We start from the raw sequence: 21,353 nt of genomic DNA on the forward strand, positions 1-21,353 counted from the left end.
CAGCCTTTTATACTATTCTAGATTTCCCAGCCTCACGAGAAGCAATGTCTCAGTATCTATCCTGTCAAGCCCCTTCACAATCTTGTAGTCTTCAGTGAGGTGGGTTCCCATTTTTCTAAACTCACAAGCATAAAGGCTCAATTTACCCAGCCTCTCATCATAGGAATCAATTCAATAAACCTTTGATGTACCTCCCCCCAATACAAGTTTACCTTCTTTTCAATAAGGAGAACACAATTACAGTACACACAGTATCACCAAAGCCCTGCACAATTGCAGCAAATTATGAAGAACAAGAAGACAAAGGTTATGATGTTTCAAAGTCCTTAGAGCCCTTGAGATGTTAAATTTTTAATCTAGACCACAGGTGCTTATCTGTTCACATATCCTCAGTTGTGGTGAAGTCACTAAAGTAAAAATAACTGAATTGTGGTCACTATTACTAAAGTACTCACCTACCTCCAAATCTAATACCTGGCAGGATCATTACCCAGTACCAAATCTAATGTGGCCTCGCCTCTTGTTGGCCTGTCCACATACTGTGTCAGAAAACCTTCATGCATGTATTGGACAAAAACTGACCCATCTGAAATGCTTGAACTATAGTCTTCCCAGTCAATATTTGGAAAATATAAGTTCCCCCATACCAACTACCCTGTCACTCTCGCTCCTATGGAGAATCATCTATACGTCTCATACTTTTGTAGCTTTCTATCAGGTCACCCCTCAACCTCTACCTTTCCAGTGAAAACAATCCGAGTTTATCCAACCTGTCCTCAGAACTAAAATCCTCCAACTAGACAACATCCTGGTAGACTTTTTCTGCACCCTTTCCAGAGTATCCACATTCTTCTGGTCTTGTGGCAAATAGAACTGCAGGCAGTATTAGAAGAATAGAATGATATGGACAAAAGGTATTTAGTTTAGAAAGATATTAACATAGTCTTGGTGGGCTGAAGGGCCTTATTCTATGCTGTACTGTTCTTTAAATCATTGGATATATTTATAATTTCTTTTTAAAGTCTTTCAAAGTAATGTTTTATAATCTCAATATAATCTATACCTTGCTTGTTAAATTATTTTGAATATAGAGTGGCATCGTTTGAAACACTGCTTGTTGCCAGTAGTTAAGGAATCAAGTGCACTGTGTTAACAGTGGCACATCTACGGTGCACATCTGAAACAAATAGTTTTGTTCCCTTTATGCCGGTTTAAACAAAAAATAATTTCTGGAGGAACATCTGTTTCGTTTTGGTTTCAGCAACTTTTATAGCCAGACAGCACAGTAAAGCTACTTAAAATATTGCTATTAAGAAAGTACAAAGGAAATGAGTGATTTGATGAGTTCAAGTACTTTTCTTTCATCTTCGACTGATTGATGAAATGAAAATTTTCTCCTTTTCTCTGTAAATAAATTGGAGCCAAATCTCAAGGCAGGTCCAGTTAGAGATGGAACAACAGCACAATACTGCCTGTAATTTGACATTAATTGGCAACAAGCGAGTCATCTCCCTCAGAGAGGCCAAGAACATGTTTTGTGCAGAAAATGGAATGTTGTAGTTGAGACACTTCTTAGAAATTAAAGATATGGCATACATTTAGCAAAATTGTAAATGTGTCCTTCTGTTCTGCTAAGTGTTTATTTATTTTTACTTTTCTATAAAGATGAAACTGAAAATAAATTTGCTTACACTAAATAGATTCTAACCAGAGTGTAAGACTGATCTTTATGTTTTAGCACTGACTCAGGTTTAGCAAAAATTTTTGCGAAGCCATTAACAAACAAGTGATTAACTAACCTCTGTTTCACAATTATCCTGGATATAACACTCCAGTAATGATAAACAACTTTGGTTAAGCTTTAGAATTATTATTGTTGTACCAGTAGATTATAATTTACCAAAACTCACAAGCATATTATTTTCAAATGCAGTTATAATATATCTGCACACAGCTACCAGAGCATTTTGGATCTTTGTTACATCTTGTACATGACCTGAATCTATCTCATAATACCGCTGGCTGCAAAAAAAAAGAAAAACATCTTCCATTCTCAACAAATTGATGAACATGACAGTAACCAAAATATAAATTAATGTTTCTGTGAAAGAAACAATCCAAATGCTCTCTGCTTATTTCTATCAATGTTTGTCAGGAGATCTGGTGTATTGAACAGACTATTTCCTTTTATATTTACATCTGTTACACAGACCCATCTGGTATCAGGTACCTTAGTACTGCCTCTGTAATGAGCCAGATCCACATCAGGGTCCTGTATTAGCAAAATGATTTATAGAGGCATATATTTGAACTTGTTTTTCCAGTATCTGTCATACGAGTCGGAGTCCATATTATGGAGAAGAAGATGGATGTGATTACCATTTTGTAACTGAGCAAACGTTTGAAGAAATGATCCGACTGGTAAGAGTTTTCCAACATCAAAGACCCAAAAGATTGGATATAATGAATTGTAAATTATTTTTCGTAAATGCTTTGGGAACGTTTCCAGAATTATTATGAAGTGGAGTTGGGTGTAGATTTGAATTAAAATTAGTAAAATACACATTGTTATTTTTACTCAGAAATGGAGCAAACATTTGAACATGATAAAACAACAAGTGCTGGAGAAACCCAGCAGTTTTGGCAGCATCTGTAGAGAAAGAAACAAACTTAACACATTGAGTCTGATATGACTTCTTGTTCAATATGCTGTTCACATCTTTTCAGCTTGTTGTAGCATCAGGATTACGTTAGTAATAACCATTTGAAATGCTCTATTTGTACTGCCACATCCTTTTTACTCCTCCTTCAAAAGCTTTTTATAGTCTTTGATGTAGACCATTCCATCCTTCTTTAGCCCTTCTACTCAATGGTCTATGTTTTTCATAGTTTATTGGTGTGATGCTGCTGCTATTTTCACAAGGTTATGCTGTCCTTGGTTTTTTTTCAGGAGGTTGTGAAGACTCAGACACCAAAAAGTTTGGGGTTGATCTACTTGAGGATGCTGTCAAGTTTTTAAAAACAACACTTGTAAAATGAAAGGGGAATGGCCAATTCTTCCAGCTCAGCTTTTCTATGGTTTGGTTTTAGCAATCTGGCTGTTCACTGAAAGCAGTCAGTTCAGTTTCAGGCTGCTGGTCCAAGAAACAGCTGCATGGAAGAAGGTGCTGAATGCTGGGTTCCTCTGTCATCTCTCTCTCTCCTGTAAGAGCGTGTTTGATTTTACTTTTTTTGCCATGGATGTTTACAAGGATTGTTGCAGGTATTTTAAACAGCATCATTAAGTTAGGATAATCTGTTGGGTTTTCAGATAGGTTACGTTATTCTGTATTCTGTTCTCTGTTGTTTATGTTTCATTTGGTAATCTTATAACTAAATTCAGTTTTGTTTAAAACTAAGTAATTTGACCAGCTGCATCTCTTCTGGGATATCCACTACACACCTGCTTAAAAGAACTAGCAAGTTAGGCTCCAGGCTACTTTCTTGAAATGTTTTGTGAGGGTCTGGACTGATCCATATTAATTGATACAGATCTAAACTGACCAGCACACCTGCAATAGTTCCTTCTTCTGTGCTAATACAGTCATTGCTAACATACCACTAATATCCATCTTTTCAGTTACTCTGTTCTCTATCTAAATGCACTATTTCAGTGACAGTGATAATACTACAGCCATCTTGAAAGCAGGACATCTTTGATGCACAAGCTAGTCTGTTCTTCTGTCATGACCAACTTTGGGAAGTATGCTATTACTTGAGACTCAATACTCCTGGATTGATCACAAAAGAAATCAAAATACTCTTACGTTTCCAATTTATCTGTCTGATTGTCTGAGATTAGCAGAAAATACGGACAGAGTTCTGTACTTAACAAGATGCTTAAATAGTAGTGCCACATTACGTTGTTAAGAAAGGTAGTAAAGAAAAACCAGGGGACTATAGACCAGTGAACCTGATATCGGTGGTGGGCAAGTTGTTGGAGGGAATCCTGAGGGACTGGGTTTACATGTTTTTGGAAAGGCAAGGACTGATTAGGGCTAGTCAGCATGGCTTTGTGTGTGGGAAATCATGTCTCATGAACATGATTGAATTCCTTGAACAAGTAATAATGAGGATTGATGGGTGTAAAGCAGTAGACATGATTGATATGGATTTCAGTAAGGGTTCAACAAGGTTCCTCATGATAAAGACTGGTTAGCAAGATTAGATCTCATGGAATACAGGGAGAACTAGCCATTTGGATACAGAATTAGCTCAAAGGTAGACAACAAAGGGTGGTAGTGGATGATTACTTTTCAGACTGGAGGCCTGTGACCAGTGAAGTGCCACAAAGATCAGTGCTAGATCTTCTGCTTTTCATCATTTATATAAATGATTTGGATGTGAACATAGAAGGTAGTTAGGAAGTTTGCAGATGACACCTAAATCGGAGATGTAGTTGACAGTGAAGAGGGTTACCTCAGATTACAACAGGATTACAATGGGCTGAGAAGTGACAGATGGAGTTTCATTTAGATAAATTCAACATGCTGCATTTTGGAAAAGCAAAACAGAGCAGGAATTATACACTTAATGGTAAGGTCCTGGGGAGTGATGCTGAACAGAGAGACCTTGGAGTGCAGGTTCATGGTTCCATGGAAGTAGAGTCGCAGGCAGATAGGGTAGTGAAGAAGGCATTTGGTATGCTTTCTTTTATTGCTCAGAGTATTTAGTACAGGAGTTGGGAGGTCATGCTGCAGCTTTACAGGACATTGGTTAGTCCACTTTTGAAATATTGCATGCAATTCTGGTCTCCTTCCAATTGGAAGGATATTGTGAAACTTGAAAGGGCCAGACAGATTTACACTGATGTTGCAGGGTTGGAGGAATTGAGCTATAGTGAGAGGATGAATAGGCTGGGGCTGTTTTCCCTGGAACATAAGAGGCTGAGGGGTGGCCTTATAGAGGTTTATAAAATCATGAGGGTCTTAGATAGGATAAATAGACAAGGTGTTTTCCCTGAGGTGGGGGAGTCCAGAACTAGAGGGCATAGGTTTAGGGTGAGAGGGGCAAGATATAAGGGACCTAAGGGGCAACTGTTTCACGCAGAGGATGGTGTGTGAATGGAATGAGCTGCCAGAGGAAGTGGTGGACACTGGTACAATAACAGCATTTAAGAGGCATCTGGATGAGTATATGTATAAGAAGGGTTGAGAGGGATATGGGCCAAATGTTGGCAAATGGGACGAGACAAGGTTAGGATATCTAGTCGGCATGGATGAGTTAGACCGAAGGGTTTGTTTCCATGCTGTACATCTCGATGACTCTATGACTCTTAAGAACTACAATTTATTACAAATAAATCAATTCTAACCACAGGCAAGCAAAATACAAATTATAAACATTTAGCTCTATTAGTTGAAACTGTCATCTTCTTCTTAAACCCCTACACATACGTACAGACAGACACCACAAACGGACATGAGTTTTCTGGGTGAATGATAAAGTACTGGGGAAATACAGTTCAAAAGTACAAGTCCACAGGATTTAATGAGGCTTTTGTTTTGCTTCCCAAGATCTTCTGTTCTTCAATTTTCTTCTTTCCAGATTCTCTCAGTTCTTTGCTGAAGACACAGCATGGCTTGCATACTAATTGTGAAGTCTTTTATTTTTTGTTAGAGGCAACAACATACAACAATTGGTGGGAAATTATATCAAGCTGTCTTCCAAATTTTGATTACTTCTCTGCTGAGAGAGAGGTAGACCTTGTCTTTTCTGCAATGTGGTGGCTTCTCTCCCTGTACAATGAGAACACAAATTGTTCACCTGCCTAGAAGCCACTTGGAGTTCTTACCAAACTGATAATTTCTAGCATCCACAACTAGTCCTGATTACAGAAGAACTTGGATTATCCGGCATGATCGCAAGGCTAGATTATGTTATCCAGCATTCGAATATCCGGAAATCAATTAACCGAACGAAATACTCACCTGTGTCCTTTGGATAATCGAAGTTCGTCTGTATGCAAAGCAATCAGTAATCCGTTACTGGGTGAAGCTCACTCTGAACACACATCCCTTCTTAGATCTCTTCTTCCATGCTTGAACAAAACAACAGTGTAAACACAACTAACAATGAGTTCCAATAACTTGACAATTTTTTGCAACTTTTCCATTCTTTTTCACATTTTAACATCTATTACTTAAATGAGAAAAAGACTCAGAAATATAATTTATTATTTCAAACTTGGTTAAATTGTACTTTATAATCCAATACTGCTGTCTTGTTAGTGTCAATGCAAATTTTCCCTTTGTTTTATCTCCAGATCCCTACTGTTTCAAAAAAAAACAAACCACATCTTTTATTCCTATGTCAACACATAATTATTTACTTGAGAGATCACTGGTCTAGGGCTCAGTGTGTGGGGTTATCATACCTGTTTTTTCCCTAAGACAGACATCTTGAATCTGCTAACTATCTTGTTAACCATATATCAATTATGTTCAGGGCCTGCTACCAGGATTCTGTTTTGGCAACTCTGAACTTGAGACAAGTTCATCCAGGCATCAACTCACTCGCTCTGACCATGGAATATTACCTTAGATCCCTTTTCGTTTCTCTAATTGTGGTAGATTTTGGTTTGTGACTGGAAAGTTAGAATTGTACATCTAATTCCTGGCACTGCTATATCTGATTAAACTTTATATTTGAACAAAATTATGGTCAAAAGTCAAAAATTCTGTATTTAAAAGCTTAGTGTAAATGATATAATAATTAAATAAAAGGTAAATCACTGTGAAAATAGAAATTCTATGTTCATTTCACCATAGGTAAGAAACATTTACCGAAAAGCCTCGTGCTCTCCACTCCTCATTCCATCTGTCATACTTTGTGATTCTGGTTATGACTTGTTGGAGATCATTGCGATCCAGAGTCTCACTGGTGAAGCCATTTGTTCACATCTGAATTGAGGCAGTAATTATCAGCCATCTTGGGGAACATCAAAAAAAGATTCCAATCCTTTCCTTTCCAGAATTTAGACAGGTTTTTTTTTCAGGAATTAATTTGATGGGAAGGGTGAAAAGAACAGGAATATGATCAAACTTTGAAACTCCAACTGATCTTTTTCTCATTTCAGCCCGGTAATACTGAGAATGGTAGCATCCCTGTCAGCTTCATGCAGTTCATAGTCGTAGAGATGTACAGCACAGAAACAGAACCTTCAATCCAACTCGCCCATGCCAACCAGATATCGTAACCTACTTGGCCCATATCCCTCTAAACCCTTCCCATTCATATACCCATCCAGATGCTTGCAGTTAATTAAACATGTTTTATAAATTTTAAGTAATAAACAGAAAATTACTGATATGTTCAACAGATCCGGCAGCATCTGTGTAGAGAAATGGAGTTAATGTTTCTGGCTTATGATGTTTTGAAAGAACTGGTGGAAAATAATCAATCTCACAGGTGGAAAATAATCAATCAATCTCATGTACTTCTTACAGTGCATAGAATAGTACCAACCCACACAACATATTTGCCCAATGAGCCAATCATTAGTTTTTAAGTAACACATTTGTCAAGAAAGTTCATTCACCTTTTTATAATGATGCTTGCTGGGAAATCATTTTGGGAGCACATTTCAATGATTATAGACTTTAACAACACATTGAAATGACTTGTGACTTCAAAACAGCTTCAAAATGTTTCTCATTAGCATTTGCTCATTTTCCATGTTATTGCGTGGCATTTGTACTTTCTATCTGAATAGCTTTATTGTACTTATTATTGTTAGAAGTGCTGTAGAAAAACAAGTTCTCACAGTTTGTATGTTTGACTGGGATTTTGATTCAGTGATATCAGTTTGGCTTTATTTATAATTGTGTCAACTTGACTTTAGAAGGTTCTTAATTCTATTTTCACTCAAGTGTAATCAAGGCTGGTGGTCTAGTTCATTATTAAGGGAGTGCTACATTGTGAAAGTTGCTATCATTCAGGTAACCTTAAATGTTAATGGCTTGATGGGCAAACATTAGATTAGACTTACAGTGTGGAAACAGGCCCTTCGGCCCAACAAGTCCACACCGACCCGCCGAAGCGCAACCCACCCATACCCCTACATTTACCCCTTACCTAACACTACGGGCAATTTAGCTTGGCCAATTCACCTGACCCGCACATCTTTGGACTGTGGGAGGAAACCGGAGCACCCGGAGGAAACCCACGCAGACACGGGGAGAATGTGCAAACTCCACACAGTCAGTCGCCTGAGTCGGGAATTGAACCCGGGTCTACAGGCGCTGTGAGGCAGCAGTGCTAACCACTGTGCCACCGTGCCACCCACAATTAGTGGGTGGAATTTTCCCAGTCCCTGAATGTCAGGCATTGGCGAGTCAGTTGTGAAAATATGTTGAAATTAGAAGAAATTAGTTTCTCAATGTGAGGAAAAGAGTCCATCTACAAGCAAGCTTTGAATAGTGAGATCAAAATCTCACAAGTGAATGATGAGAGGCCTATTTGAATGCATTGCTTTCAATTAGTACCTTGTCTTGACACATTGATGTTCATTTTACTATTCTCCCATGCACCAGGTAAAAACTAGATAATGATAATTATTGAAATGAAAAGTAGAGTACCTGGCAGCTCAAGTTAGCCACTTGTTCCTACAGACCTCTACCATGGACAGTAGTCACCAACACCTCCAACCATGAATGTTGACATCAGACATATACTAGCCTCACTGCATTTTCAAGGTATATCTCTAATCCATGTAGAATGTAGTCCTGCACTTCAGTGTTGCTCTTTGGAGCACAATGGCACTGTTCTTTGTAACGCTGCTGTCAGGACATTTTGCATGGAGGGACAAACACGCATCTCACAGATTAGACCAGGATACGTTTCAGTACTGCTCAATTGCTGTCTTCGTACTCCCTCACTTTGCGCCTCCTTGGATGCACATAGCATCTCTACCTTGTTTGATCTTGTGTTTTTGCACTTTGTACCCTCATTCAGAGCTTAAATGTTAAATTTTAAATATTTCTGTCTAGTCATAGCTCACTGGTGTAGCATACTAGAAATCAAACCCAGCTATTCCAATAGTCATAACAAAGTTAAAGATTTTGAAATAAGTATACAAAATTTCCCAATTTACCTGATTGTCAACCAGGTTTTCATGCTTAAAAAGAATTACTGCTTATTACAAGTAATTAGACTCTGGATACAGGTAATACAGGTGATTGCTCACATATAATATTACAAATGAAAACTCTCAGCCCTTTCCGAATTCTACTTTACACAAATAGACAGGGGAAAAAACATGACAGAGGGAACAACTGGAAAGACAATTCAGCTGTCTTTGCTTTGAAATTCTGTTGAGTTGGATCTTGCAGATTTCGTTTTGTGAATGCTTCCACTGGTTTACAAGTGGCATAGGGTGGCTGGTTCATTTTTAAAATTTATCTGATTTGCCAGTTAGAAGTCACAACTTATGGTAACTTCAGTTTAAGGTGCATCTTGAGTGCAGAGAACAGAGAACTGCTTCTGTACTAGTTTCTCTGTAACTTGTTTCCATCTCCCAGCTCCAAAAGAGTCTGTTTCAGGATGGCAGCCAGCGACTAATGGAGTTCTACAGGGTTCATTGTTGGGACCACAACTGTTCACATTGCATATTAAGGATCTGGATGAAGGAACTGAGGGTATTATTGCTAAGTTTGCAGATGACACAAAAATAAGCAGAGGGCGAGCTATTTAGAATGTCTTGTAGGCATGGATATGTTGGATTGAATGGTCTATTTCTGTGGTATGTGACTCTCTGGCTCTATGACAGGCAGTGTTGAACAAGCATAGAGGCTATAGAAGAAGTTGGATAGGCTAGGAGAGTGGGGAAAGAAGTGGCAGATGGAATACATGTGGGAAAATCTGAGATTATGCACTTTGGTAGGAAGAATAGTGGTGTAGGTAAAAACAATGACTGTAGATGCTGGAAACCAGATTCTGGATCAGTGGTGCTGGAAGAGCACAGCAGTTCAGGCAGCATCCAACGAGCAGCGAAATCAACGTTTTGGGCAAAAGCCCTCTTGATGAAGGGCTTTTGGCCGAAAGGTCGATTTCGCTGCTCGTTGGATGCTGCCTGAACTGCTGTGCTCTTCCAGCACTACTGATCCAGAATAGTGGTGTAGACAATTTTCTAAATGAGGAGATTTGGAAATTTGAAGAGACTTTGGCATTCTATTCAGGATTCTCTTAAGGTTAACATGCAGGTTCAGTTGCTGGTTAGTAAGGCAAATGCAATGTTAGCATTCATTATGAAAGACTCAGAATGAAGGAATGATCCTTAAGAACTGGTATGAGGAGGAATTTCTTCAGCCAGAGGCTGGTGAATTGATGGAATTCATTGCCACAGGTCACGTGGAGGCCATGTCATTGAGTGCATTTAAGACAAATATAGAACAGTTTCTATTGTTTTGTATTCCACTAAGCTATAAAAACTCTTCAGTCAGAATGTTCATTACTGTGAGCTTCTTCAATGACTACAATATGGGTTCAGTAACAACTGGTTATGTTACTTCATCCAGAAGTATTGACTATTAATATGGAGAATATAAATTCAAATCCTACCATATAAGTTTTATACAATGCTGCTTTTCTTGGGTGATGTGGGGGTGGAGTAGAGGGACAAAGTATCAGAAAGCATAAGGTGAATACTATATTTGCACAACACGGCCTGTTCCACATATATTGAAGTAAGATTCCCTATGTCAAACGTCTGTGTGGAGACATTCCATGCCTTTCCTTGTTGGAGTCTTCCATGTCCAACTGTGTCAAGGGCTATGCAAAACCATAAGTTGTGTGTGTGATATGAATGTTGACTACTCACATTACCAACTACCAGTTCTGTTTCAGATATTCCCCACACAGGTTAATTGGAACTATGACCAATGAATCCAGCCTTGACAGGGGTTATCCTTAACTGTGGTTACATCACAACAAAGGAACAGAAATTGAGGTTGAACCATTAAGTTCGGTTCCAACATTATCCTCCGACAGCTGCAGAACAGCTGCTGCATGAAGAAGTCACAACTGAAGAACTCCTCAGGATCTGGAAAAGATCCAGGAACCCCTGAGTCTATCATTCTCAATGGCACTTCCTCCAGTTGAGCACGGCACAGTGTTCTCACAAATATAGATCTGCCAGGACACTATCACAAACTATGCCAACTGAGAAATGGAAGCTGAAGTGCTGGGTAGTTAAAAACATAAGACATAGGAGCAGAAATTAGGCCATTCAACTCATCAAGTCTGCTCTGCCATTCAATCATTACCGATAAGGTTCTCAACCCCATTCTCCCGTCTTCTCCCTGTAATCCTTGATCCCCTTGATACTAAGACCTTAAGACATAGGAGCAGAAATTATTCCAATCTGTTGGTTATCAAAGTGACAGCTGCAGTAAACATTTATGCAACTGGCTGCTTCCAAGGATCCACTAAGCTCCTGTGTAGGTTCCCTCAATTCTCAACCCACAAAATATCAAGACTGTTACTAAAGCAAGTTGTGTCAGATCACACACTTCAACTTGTTTGCTTGTAACAAGGTCAGTGCTACAGCCTGAGCAGTAGACTTTGCCAACATAGCTGGCAACTCAAGGGGAAGGTTACTATAGATGTATACATGTCGTGTTGAGATCATAACATGACAAAATTAATCAACAAAACAAACAAATTACATTCATGTACAAGTATTTGTGATTGTCACATCTTAGAGGTCACTGTTACATGGTCTGGGAGCTAACTCCCAAGCTCCTGCTTCATTTTAAGGGCTGGATGTCTTATAGGGATGACTGGTGGGAAGCATGGGCTACCGTCTGCAACCATGGCTGGCTTCTCTATTATGTAATCCCTGATTGAGGTCAAGCAATAAATACAATCAAGCCCATTCTTCGACCACAGTTTGGGTAGAGCAGAGGATAGACCTGCTGAAGATGAGGTTCCAATTCTCCAACTACATGCACTGTGCAGCTCCTGACTGGTGGTGCTTGTACTGGCGTTCTGCAGGGCTTCAAATATGACAATGGCACCAAGAATCCTGGCAGCAGCAACTTCCCCCAGTAGGCAAAAGTGAGGACTGCAGATGCTGGAAGCCGAAGTTTGGATTAGAGTGGTGCTGGAAAAGCACAGCAGGTCAGGCAGCTTCCGAGGAGCAGGAAAATCGACATTTTGGGCTAAAGCTAAACTTCCCCCAATGCTGAGCACAAAACAGTGCGAGAGCGACATGATGAATGCATGGCACACAGCTAACGGGACAAATTTCAGAGAATAGTGTGAAAAACTCACCAGGAATCATTGAAAAAAAACTTCCAAGAAACTCCTCAAAATTGACACTTAGCCAATTCAGCCCAGAATTCTCTGAAAATATTAGATCAAATAGGCTGTCTTCATCAGAATGTATTTTGTGACCTAATTATATTTAAAGTAATATGACATTTAGAATTGGATTTCACAACAAATTTACAATGCCTACTACATTCCCTCATACTCCAGCCATTACATAGACCTCTGAAGTCAGTGCGCGATAATGGCTGGAGAAACTGGAAATGAATGCATCGACATGGAATCAACATGACAATCAGCAGCGCAGACTCTCGGAGTGACTGCATGGCCTGCAGCTTAGAGAGAACGATGAACACCTGCTGTTATCCCATATGTTAATTGTTAAAAAAAGTCTATTGTGTGAAATAACACAGTTTATTTTCAGCCTCATGAATTTTTTTTCCCCCTTGGCATCTAATGTCAAATTACTGCTGATTTTGATTTATACTGGGTACCACTTCTTTCCTGTTCAAAAACATTTTTTTTGCTATTCAAATTAGATTATTTAGTTACTTTCAATGCCAACTCGCTCTACAAAATAATATTTTAATAAGATTGGCTTTGAGATGAGAGAGGGAACATTTGTAGATGAACACTTAAATCTGAAAGTTTGCTTCATGTAAGTTTATTTCTTGTAAATGGACTCATGCCTCTAAAATTGTAGAGAGAGAGAGGATTTTCAGATAAATGTGTGTTTTTGTCCTTTACTATCCTAAAGAGTACTATTACAGCCTTAATGTTATGCTTTTTTTTGCCTTCTGATGCAAATAGAAAATTACAGTCATGTTGATCAATAATGTATTCATCTTGTCCTATAAGTGAAGTAAACAGGCTAGTTTTTGGATGGAGGAGGATTTTCCCCCGTGTATTACATATAATTAAATCACAACACATGGTTGTTGTGAATTGTTGTAAATAGTTGTTATACATGGCACATAAGACATATTTCCCCACAATATATTTACTTCTAAATTCTGCTTTAAATTTCATATGTAGTCTTTGAAGGAGGTAGAAGGCTGGTTCAGAAAGCATTTAGCATACTTGCCTTTATTGTTCAGACCATGAGTATAAGAGTTGAAACATCATGTCGAAGTTGTAAAGGATGTTGGTGAGGTCACTTTTGGGGCACTTTGTACAGTTGTGGTCCCTGTTATAGAAAGGATATTATTATATTGGAAAGGTTTCAGAAAAGAGTTACTACCAGGATGTTGCTGGGACTGGAAGGTTTGTGTTATAAGAGGCTGGATAGGCTGGACTTCCTTCAATGGAGAAGAGGAGTTAGGGTTGACCTTATAGAGGTTTATAATAGATAAGGTGATTAGCAAAGGCCTTCTGTTAGGGTAGGGGAGTTCAAAACTAGGGAGCATGTTTTAAGATGAGAGGAGAAAGATTTAAAAGGGACCTGAGGGGCAACTTTTTCACACAGAGGATGACTCTTATGTGGAATGAACTGCCAGAGGAAGTGATGGATTCAGGTACAGTTACACCATTTAAAAGACATTTGCACATATCCATGCATAGGAAAGATTTAGAGGGATATGATCCATATGCAGGCAAGTGGGACTAGTTTAGTTTGGGAAACTTGGTTGGCATGCCCCAGTTGGACCAAAGGATCTCTTTCCATGCTGTATGACTCTACGACTGCACCTCTGGCCCTTTTGTTTTCATTTTTTGATAATCGCCTCATTCCCATCACCCAGGTAAGCTTTGTCCTCTTTCTTGCAGTCCTTTCTTATAAAGGTAAATGTAAGAAATAATTTTTGAGGGGAATACAAAATTAGCAGCCTTAAATATAAGATATTTTAAGCACTAACCAAGAAAGTCAAGAGAAATAACACAACAGGTCAGGCAGCATTTGAGGAGCACGAGAATCGACATTTCGGACATAAACCCTTCATCAGGAATGAGCTCAACTCTGATGTCCAGCATCTGCAGTCTTCACTTTCTCCGAGGAGAAATACTTTCACCTAGAGTTGTTAGAACATGCAACTTGTTATTACATAAAGTAGTGAAACTTGATAGCATAAAGACTTTAAGGAAAAGCTGGCAAGTATATTAGGGAAAGAGGAATAGACAGATGCACTGATGGACTAGATGAAGTAAGGTGGGAGGAAGTCTTTGTAAGCCTAAATACAAACACAAGTCAGTCAGTCAAATGGCCTGTTTATTTATTTAAATTTAAAGCTGTAATCTTGTAACTCTGAAAAACAGTCTAAGTGGAAATGAAAGCAATATTTCATTGCTCCAATGAGTGTAAAGCTCAATGCATATCAGAAATATATTGCTTTCTTTTTATTTACATAGGACAGTTTTTAGTGTTTTGTATTCCACTAAGCTGTAAAAGCTCTTCAGTTAGAATGTTCATCGCTGTGAGCTTCTTCAATGACAACAGTATGGGTTCAGTAACAACTGGATATGTTATTGGATTAGTCATCCAGAGGTATAGACTAATAATATGAAGATAATAAATTCAAATCCTACCATATAAGTTGAAAATTTAAATTCAATTCATTCAGTAAATCTGGAATAGCTCTAGTGTTCAGAAAATCCATTACGAATTGCTGTGATACCGACAAGAGAAGCCCAACAAAAGAAAAGTTTCATATTGTGACGGATATTGATTTCCTTGTGAATTAAAAAAAAAGAATGCTAATTGAGTAGTACCCATTTAAAAGATTTTATGGTTCTGCTTAAGTAAGTGAGTAACATTTATATTAACTGAAACTGTCAAACTGTTCAGACATACTGTGTGCTCATTATTTCTTGTAAGTCATAATGACATCATCCGTTCTCAGTATTTACTGAAAAACAACAGGAAATAAACACAAAATGGCATCAACAAATTCTTTTAATTTATTGATGGCTACAGAGGTTTGATTAGTTCATTTGGCAAGACAGCTGGTTTGCAATGTAGAGTGATGTGGGTTCAATTTCTGCACCAGGTGAGGTTATCATTAACAACTGTCCTTTTCAACCTTGCCCCTTGTTGTGGTTCTGTTCGCCGAGCTGGGAATTTGTGTTGCAGATGTTTCGTCCACTCTCTAGGTGACATCCTCAGTGCTTGGGAGCCTCCTGTGAAGCACTTCTGTGACCTTTCCTCCGGCATTTGTAGTGGTTTGAATCTGCCGCTTCCGGTTATCAGTTCCAGCTGTCCGTTGCAGTGGTCGGTATATTGGGTCCAGGTCGATGTGCTTATTGATTGAATCTGTGGATGAGTGCCATGCCTCTAGGAATTCCCTGGCAGTTCTCTGTTTGGTTTGTCCTATAATAGTAGTGTTGTCCCAGTCAAATTCATGTTGCTTGTCATCTCCGTGTGTGGCTACTAAGGATAGCTGGTCGTGTCGTTTCGTGGCTAGTTGGTGTTCATGGATGCGGATCGTTAGCTGTCTTCCTGTTTGTCCTATGTAGTGTTTGTGCAGTCCTTGCAAAACACTACATAGGACAAACAGAAAGACAGCTAACGATCCGCATACATGAACACCAACTAGCCCCGAAACGACATGACCAGCTATCCTTAGTAGCCACACACGCAGATGACAAGCAACATGAATTTGACTGGGACAACACTACTATTATAGGACAAGCCAAACAGAGAACAGCCAGGGAATTCCAAGAGGCATGGCACTCATCCACAGATTCAATCAATAAGCACATCGACCTGGACCCAATATACCGACCACTGCAACGGACAGCTGGAACTGACAACCGGAAGCGGCAGATTCAAACCACTACAAATGCCGGAGGAAAGATCACAGAAGCGCTGCACAGGAGGCTCCCAAGCACTGAGGATGTCACCTAGAGAGTGGACGAAACATCTGCAACACAAATTCCCAGCTCGGCGAACAGAACCACAACAACGAACACCCAAACTACAAATCTTCTCACAAACTTTGAACCTTGCCCCTTGCCTGAGATGTGGTGACCCTCAAATGAAACACCACCAGTCATTTCTCTCTAATTACAAAGCTGCCTATGGTCCAATAGGACGATGGCAGCTGCCTTTTAGCTGCATTGGTTTTACCATACTGCCTTTTCATCTCTGTGAATGATATTTAGTCCACACTGATGGAACTTCTTTGTTTATTGTGTTAAAGTGGAGGGATGGATGTGGGAAATGTTTCAAAAATAATTAAATTTCACTCTAAAAATATATTGCAGAAGATTATAGAGGCCTGAACAATATGGGCTATGGCAAGAAATCTTATGGAATAGTGTGAGAAGTCCACGCCTTTCTTGACGCCAAGGCCAACTCATTCAACTCATTGAATTTTTAACTAAGCTAAGGACATCAAGATTCTCACTGGGAAGTGATGAGTTACCAATTAAAGGGAATTATTGTTTGTTAATTATTTTATTCACCAAAAATCTCACCTCACCAACATGCAACTTTCTACCCTACCATTTACTGGAAGCAAACTAGTCATCAGCAGTTTGCAACATGAAATTCAGAGGAGGCACCTGGTGATTCCAGCTTGCTACATGTTCTGAAGGACATCCATGTGAGACATCAGGAACCAAATCTCACATTAGAGTCCAGAGGCACTAGCCACATGTAACCCATGTACACAAACATTGGCACCTGACATGTCTCAGTCTTTAAGAGGTCTCATAGCAAATCTCCAACTCTCTTACAGCATGCTTCTGTACTACAAAGCTATGCGTTGAGCTCTCTGGCAGCTATCATTACAATGCCGCTGCAAGTATACTTTGCACACAGGGACATGCTGCCAGCTCATACACTGTCACCTCAGACTGTACATTTGTTCTTTCATTGACCACTCACTTTGATCCTACCTAGGTGCTCACAGTATCGCCGAGCCAGAGATACATTCTCCCCTTGTCTGTGTGGGTTTCCTCCGGGTGCTCCGATTTCCTCCCACAGTCCAAAGATGTGCAGGCAAGGTGAATTGGCCATGCTGAATTGCTCATTAGTGTTAGTGTTAGGAGGGAAATGGTCCTGGGTGGGTTACTCTTCAGAGGGTTGGTGTGGACTGGTTGAGCCGAAGGGCCTGTTTCCACACTGTAAGGAATCGAATATTAAACTTACTGTACTGTGGTATTGCTTTGCCGTTTAGTGCGGAAACAAAGTTAGGAAACTTGTCATGGTTTCATTGGTCCTCAGTCAAATTAATAGAGGCAACCTTCAGGACCTGTGCAATAAGTCACAACCAAACCAGGGGGTTTGAACGTAATCAGTCCAGACCGGGGGGTTTGAACGTAATCAGTCCAGACCGGGGGGTTTGAACGTAATCAGTTCAGACCAGGGGGTTTGAATGTCATCAGTCCAGACCAGGGGGTTTGCACGTAATCAGTCAATCACTTGGGGCTGTCAGGTTCGTGATCCTCTTCTTGTAAGGGGTGCAGAGCCAAATTTTGGGCAGCCCACTGCCTAATTTGACTTTTTATATCCTATTGTTGGATGTTTTTCTTTTTGGAATGAGAAAGAGGTAGGTATCAAGATAGTTGAACATACGTGGCTCAGCTTACTGTTGGTGAAGTTGGGTTAAAGGTTAGATGTCCCAACTGAGTGAGTAGGAAATTCAGAGAGCATATAGGGTGATTTGTGTAGTGGATTGGAATGGTTGACAGTGAATGAGGGAAGATATTGCAGGCAATACCCATAGTGTTCGAGCATGACCTTTGGTGGGTATTGGTTTTTTTGTAGAAGAGATAGAGTCAGTGTGAGATATAAAAGAGAAGGAGGAGTCATGAAGGTCAATGTCCTTCTTTCAACAGTACAGGCAAATCATAGAAAGCAAGGACATATAGATCATAAGGTTAAAAAAATTTGGTTAGAGTGAGGCATATGGGTTATGCCACAGAGGCTGTGTGTGAGGCAAGAACACCATTAACAAGATCAACATTATTTGACAGTCCATTCATCAGTCTAATGACAGGGAAGAAGTTGTTCTTGAACCTGCTGGTGCGTTCTGTATCTTCTGCCTGACGGAAGAGGTTGTAAGGGGACATTACCAGGGTGGGATGGATCTTACATGATATTAGCAGCCTTTTCACAGCAATGAGAGGTGTAAATGGAGTCATGGATGGGAGGTTAGCTTCTATGATGGTCTGGGCTGTGCACACCGCCATCTGTAGTTTCTTATGATCCGGGGCAGAGCAGTTGCTGAACCAGGCCATGATGCACCCAAACAGTATGCTTTCTATGATGTATCTGTAAAAGTTGATGAGGGTCCTTATTGACATACCACATTTTGAGAGACACATGAGGAAGAAGAGGCATTGTTGCACCTTGTTGACTGTTACATCTACATGGGAAGTCCAACACAGGATTCCCTTATGATGTAACTGAATTAGCTATTTAGAACCATATTGGTTTACAGACAGGACAGCACTTCATTGATTTGCATTTCTGCCAATTGATTCAATTGAAAACAAAGTCTAAATTAGAATGGTGCTGGAAAAGCACAGCAGTTCAGGCAGCATCCGAGGAGCAGTAAAGTTAACATTTCGGGCAAAAGCCCTTCATCAGGAATACAGGCAAAGTGCCTGAAGGGTGGAGAGATAAATGAGAGGAGGGTGGGGGTGGGGAGAAAGGAGTGTAGAGTACAATAGGTGAGTGGGGGAGGGGATGAAGGTGATAGGTTGGTGGGGGAGGGTGGAGTGGATAGGTGGAAAAGAAGATAGGCAGGTAGGACAAGTCATGGGGACAGTGTTGAGCTGGAAGTTTGGAACTAGGGTGAAGTGGGGGAAGGGGAAATGAGGAAACTGTTGAAGTCCATATTGATGCCCTGGGGTTGAAGTGTTCCGAGGCGGAAGGTGAGGCGTTCTTCCTCCAGGCATCTGGTGGTGAGGAAGCGGCAGTGAAGGAGGCCCAGGACCTCCATGTCCTCGGCAGAGTGGGAGGGGGAGTTGAAATGTTGGGCCACAGGGCGGTGTGGTTGATTGGTGCGGGTGTCCCGGAGATGTTCCATAAAGCGCTCTGCTAGGAGGCGTCCAGTCTCCCCAATGTAGAGGCGACCGCATCAGGAACAACGGATAGAATAAATGATATTGGTGGATGTGCAGGTAAAACTTTGATGGATGTGGAAGGCTCCTTTAGGGCCTTGGATGGAGGTGAGGGAGGAGGTGTGGGTGCAGGTTTTGCAATTCGTGCGGTGGCAGGGGAAGGTGCCAGGATGGGAGGGTGGGTTGTAGGGTGGTGTGGACCTGACCAGGTAGTCACGGAGGGAACGGTCTTTGCGGAAGGCAGAAAGGGGTGGGGAGGGAAATATATCCCTGGTGGTGGGGTCCATTTGGAGGTGGCAGAAATGTCAGCGGATGATTTGGTTTATGCGAAGGTTGGTAGGGTGGAAGGTGAGCACCAGTGGGGTAGGGTGGAAGGTGAGCACCAGGGGGGTAGGGTGGAAAGTGAGCACACCCCTCTAACCATAACAAGGACAGAATAAACCAAATCATCCATCTCGGAACACTTCAACCCCAGGGCATCAATGTGGACTTCAACAGTGTCCTCATTTCCCCTTCCCCCACTTCACCCTAGTTCCAAACTTCCAGCTCAACACTGTCCCCATGTACTCTATGCTACTTTCTCCCCACCCCCACCCTCCTCTCACTTATCTCTACACCCTTCAGCCACCCTGCCTGTATTCCTGATGAAGGGCTTTTGACCGAAACATCGATTTTACTGCTCCTCGGATGCTGCCTGAACTGCTGCGCTTTTCCAGCACCACTCTAATCTAGACTCTGGTTTCCAGCATCTGCAGTCATTGTTTTTACCTCAATTTAAAACAGAGCTGGTTGCTGAACTTTTACCCTATAATCATCTGCACTGTTTCAGTGCCGCTGGGGATGCAATAGTCCAAGACAAATTTTTTTATGGTGCAATGTCATAGAAACAGGACTCAGCTAAGTTGCCTCTGAAACCAGTTTTGCCATTCAGCGAGATCATGGTTGAATCTGATCAAAGAACACTGTTATGATTTAATGTCTTTTTGTGCTGGGGTATCTTAAACCTGTTCCATAGTATAAATATATTTGCCTCAGAAATGATTCTGATGATAATATTAGATGATAAAATACGGTGTTTAAGTAAATTGATGCATCTTCTTCTAATGTTGATACATTGATGGAAATCTTTCTGGAAAACATTGCATCAGTAAATTAAGAAGTATATTGCTCCAGGAATATTTTTTCAACAAAGTAGGCAGTTTTGATTACTCACTACCATTTCATGTACTTTTGTAATGCATTGAAATGATGGCTGCCAATTCCATTAGGACCTTTTTGTCCTTTTGTACAGGGGAAATTTATTGAGACAATAAAGTACAATGGACATTATTTCGGACTCAGCAGAGATGCATTAGAAGCTGTCGCCAGAGAGGGTTTAGCCTGCTGTACTCACATGGAACTTGAGGTAAATGTTATGGTTATATTTTAATGGCTTTATTGGCTGCTTTGTGAATGATAGACTCTGGTAGTGATGGATACTAAATCCCATCAGGAGGAATATAAGGGTATGTATTCTGCATGGTAAACAGTGTTTTATCATTACAAATATTTTATACAGTGTCAAACAGGAAAGAAAATCTTTGTTGTATTTATTACCTTCCATAGAATTTTGCTGTACTGCAAGCTGATATCTGACATCAAGCTGCCTAAGAGCTGACAGAGATTGAAGCTTAATTTAATAAGTGAAGATAGATTAAGCAGGCCACTGAATCATAGGATGGATTAGAAGTATAAAAATCTGAGACTTGTGTTTTGGCAGGGATACACCACTGTGTCAAATGTGCTCTTACATTTTATTTATAGATATTTTTAATCAATCTGTTGAAATACATTATGCCACACACACTGGATCAGGTGTGACTTGAACTTGCACCTCCTAGCTCAGAAATGGAGACACTATCACTGTACCTCAAGAGCCCATGTGCTGTATTTGTAGATTTTTAAAAATCAACCTGTTCAGATGTGTTATAACAGATCTCTGAAGTAAGTGGGACTTGAACCTGGGTCTCCTGGCCCAGTGATAGGAACTGCACCACAAC

The 21,353-nt window shown here is 40.3% G+C and overlaps 1 protein-coding gene across 1 annotated transcript in view; it reads left to right on the forward strand.

Annotated features, from left to right (window-relative positions):
* The window catches only part of lrguk (leucine-rich repeats and guanylate kinase domain containing), a 128,434-nt gene that overhangs the window by 102,246 nt on the left and 4,835 nt on the right, over positions 1 to 21,353 (forward strand). The window contains exons 12-13 of the mRNA XM_060842526.1: positions 2,325 to 2,421; positions 20,606 to 20,719. Of these exons, the coding sequence (XP_060698509.1) occupies positions 2,325 to 2,421; positions 20,606 to 20,719 (211 nt within the window). The remainder of the gene's footprint in view (positions 1 to 2,324; positions 2,422 to 20,605; positions 20,720 to 21,353) is intronic.

This window comes from Hemiscyllium ocellatum, chromosome 23 (assembly GCF_020745735.1).
Source record: "Hemiscyllium ocellatum isolate sHemOce1 chromosome 23, sHemOce1.pat.X.cur, whole genome shotgun sequence".
Classification (NCBI taxonomy): domain Eukaryota; kingdom Metazoa; phylum Chordata; class Chondrichthyes; order Orectolobiformes; family Hemiscylliidae; genus Hemiscyllium; species Hemiscyllium ocellatum.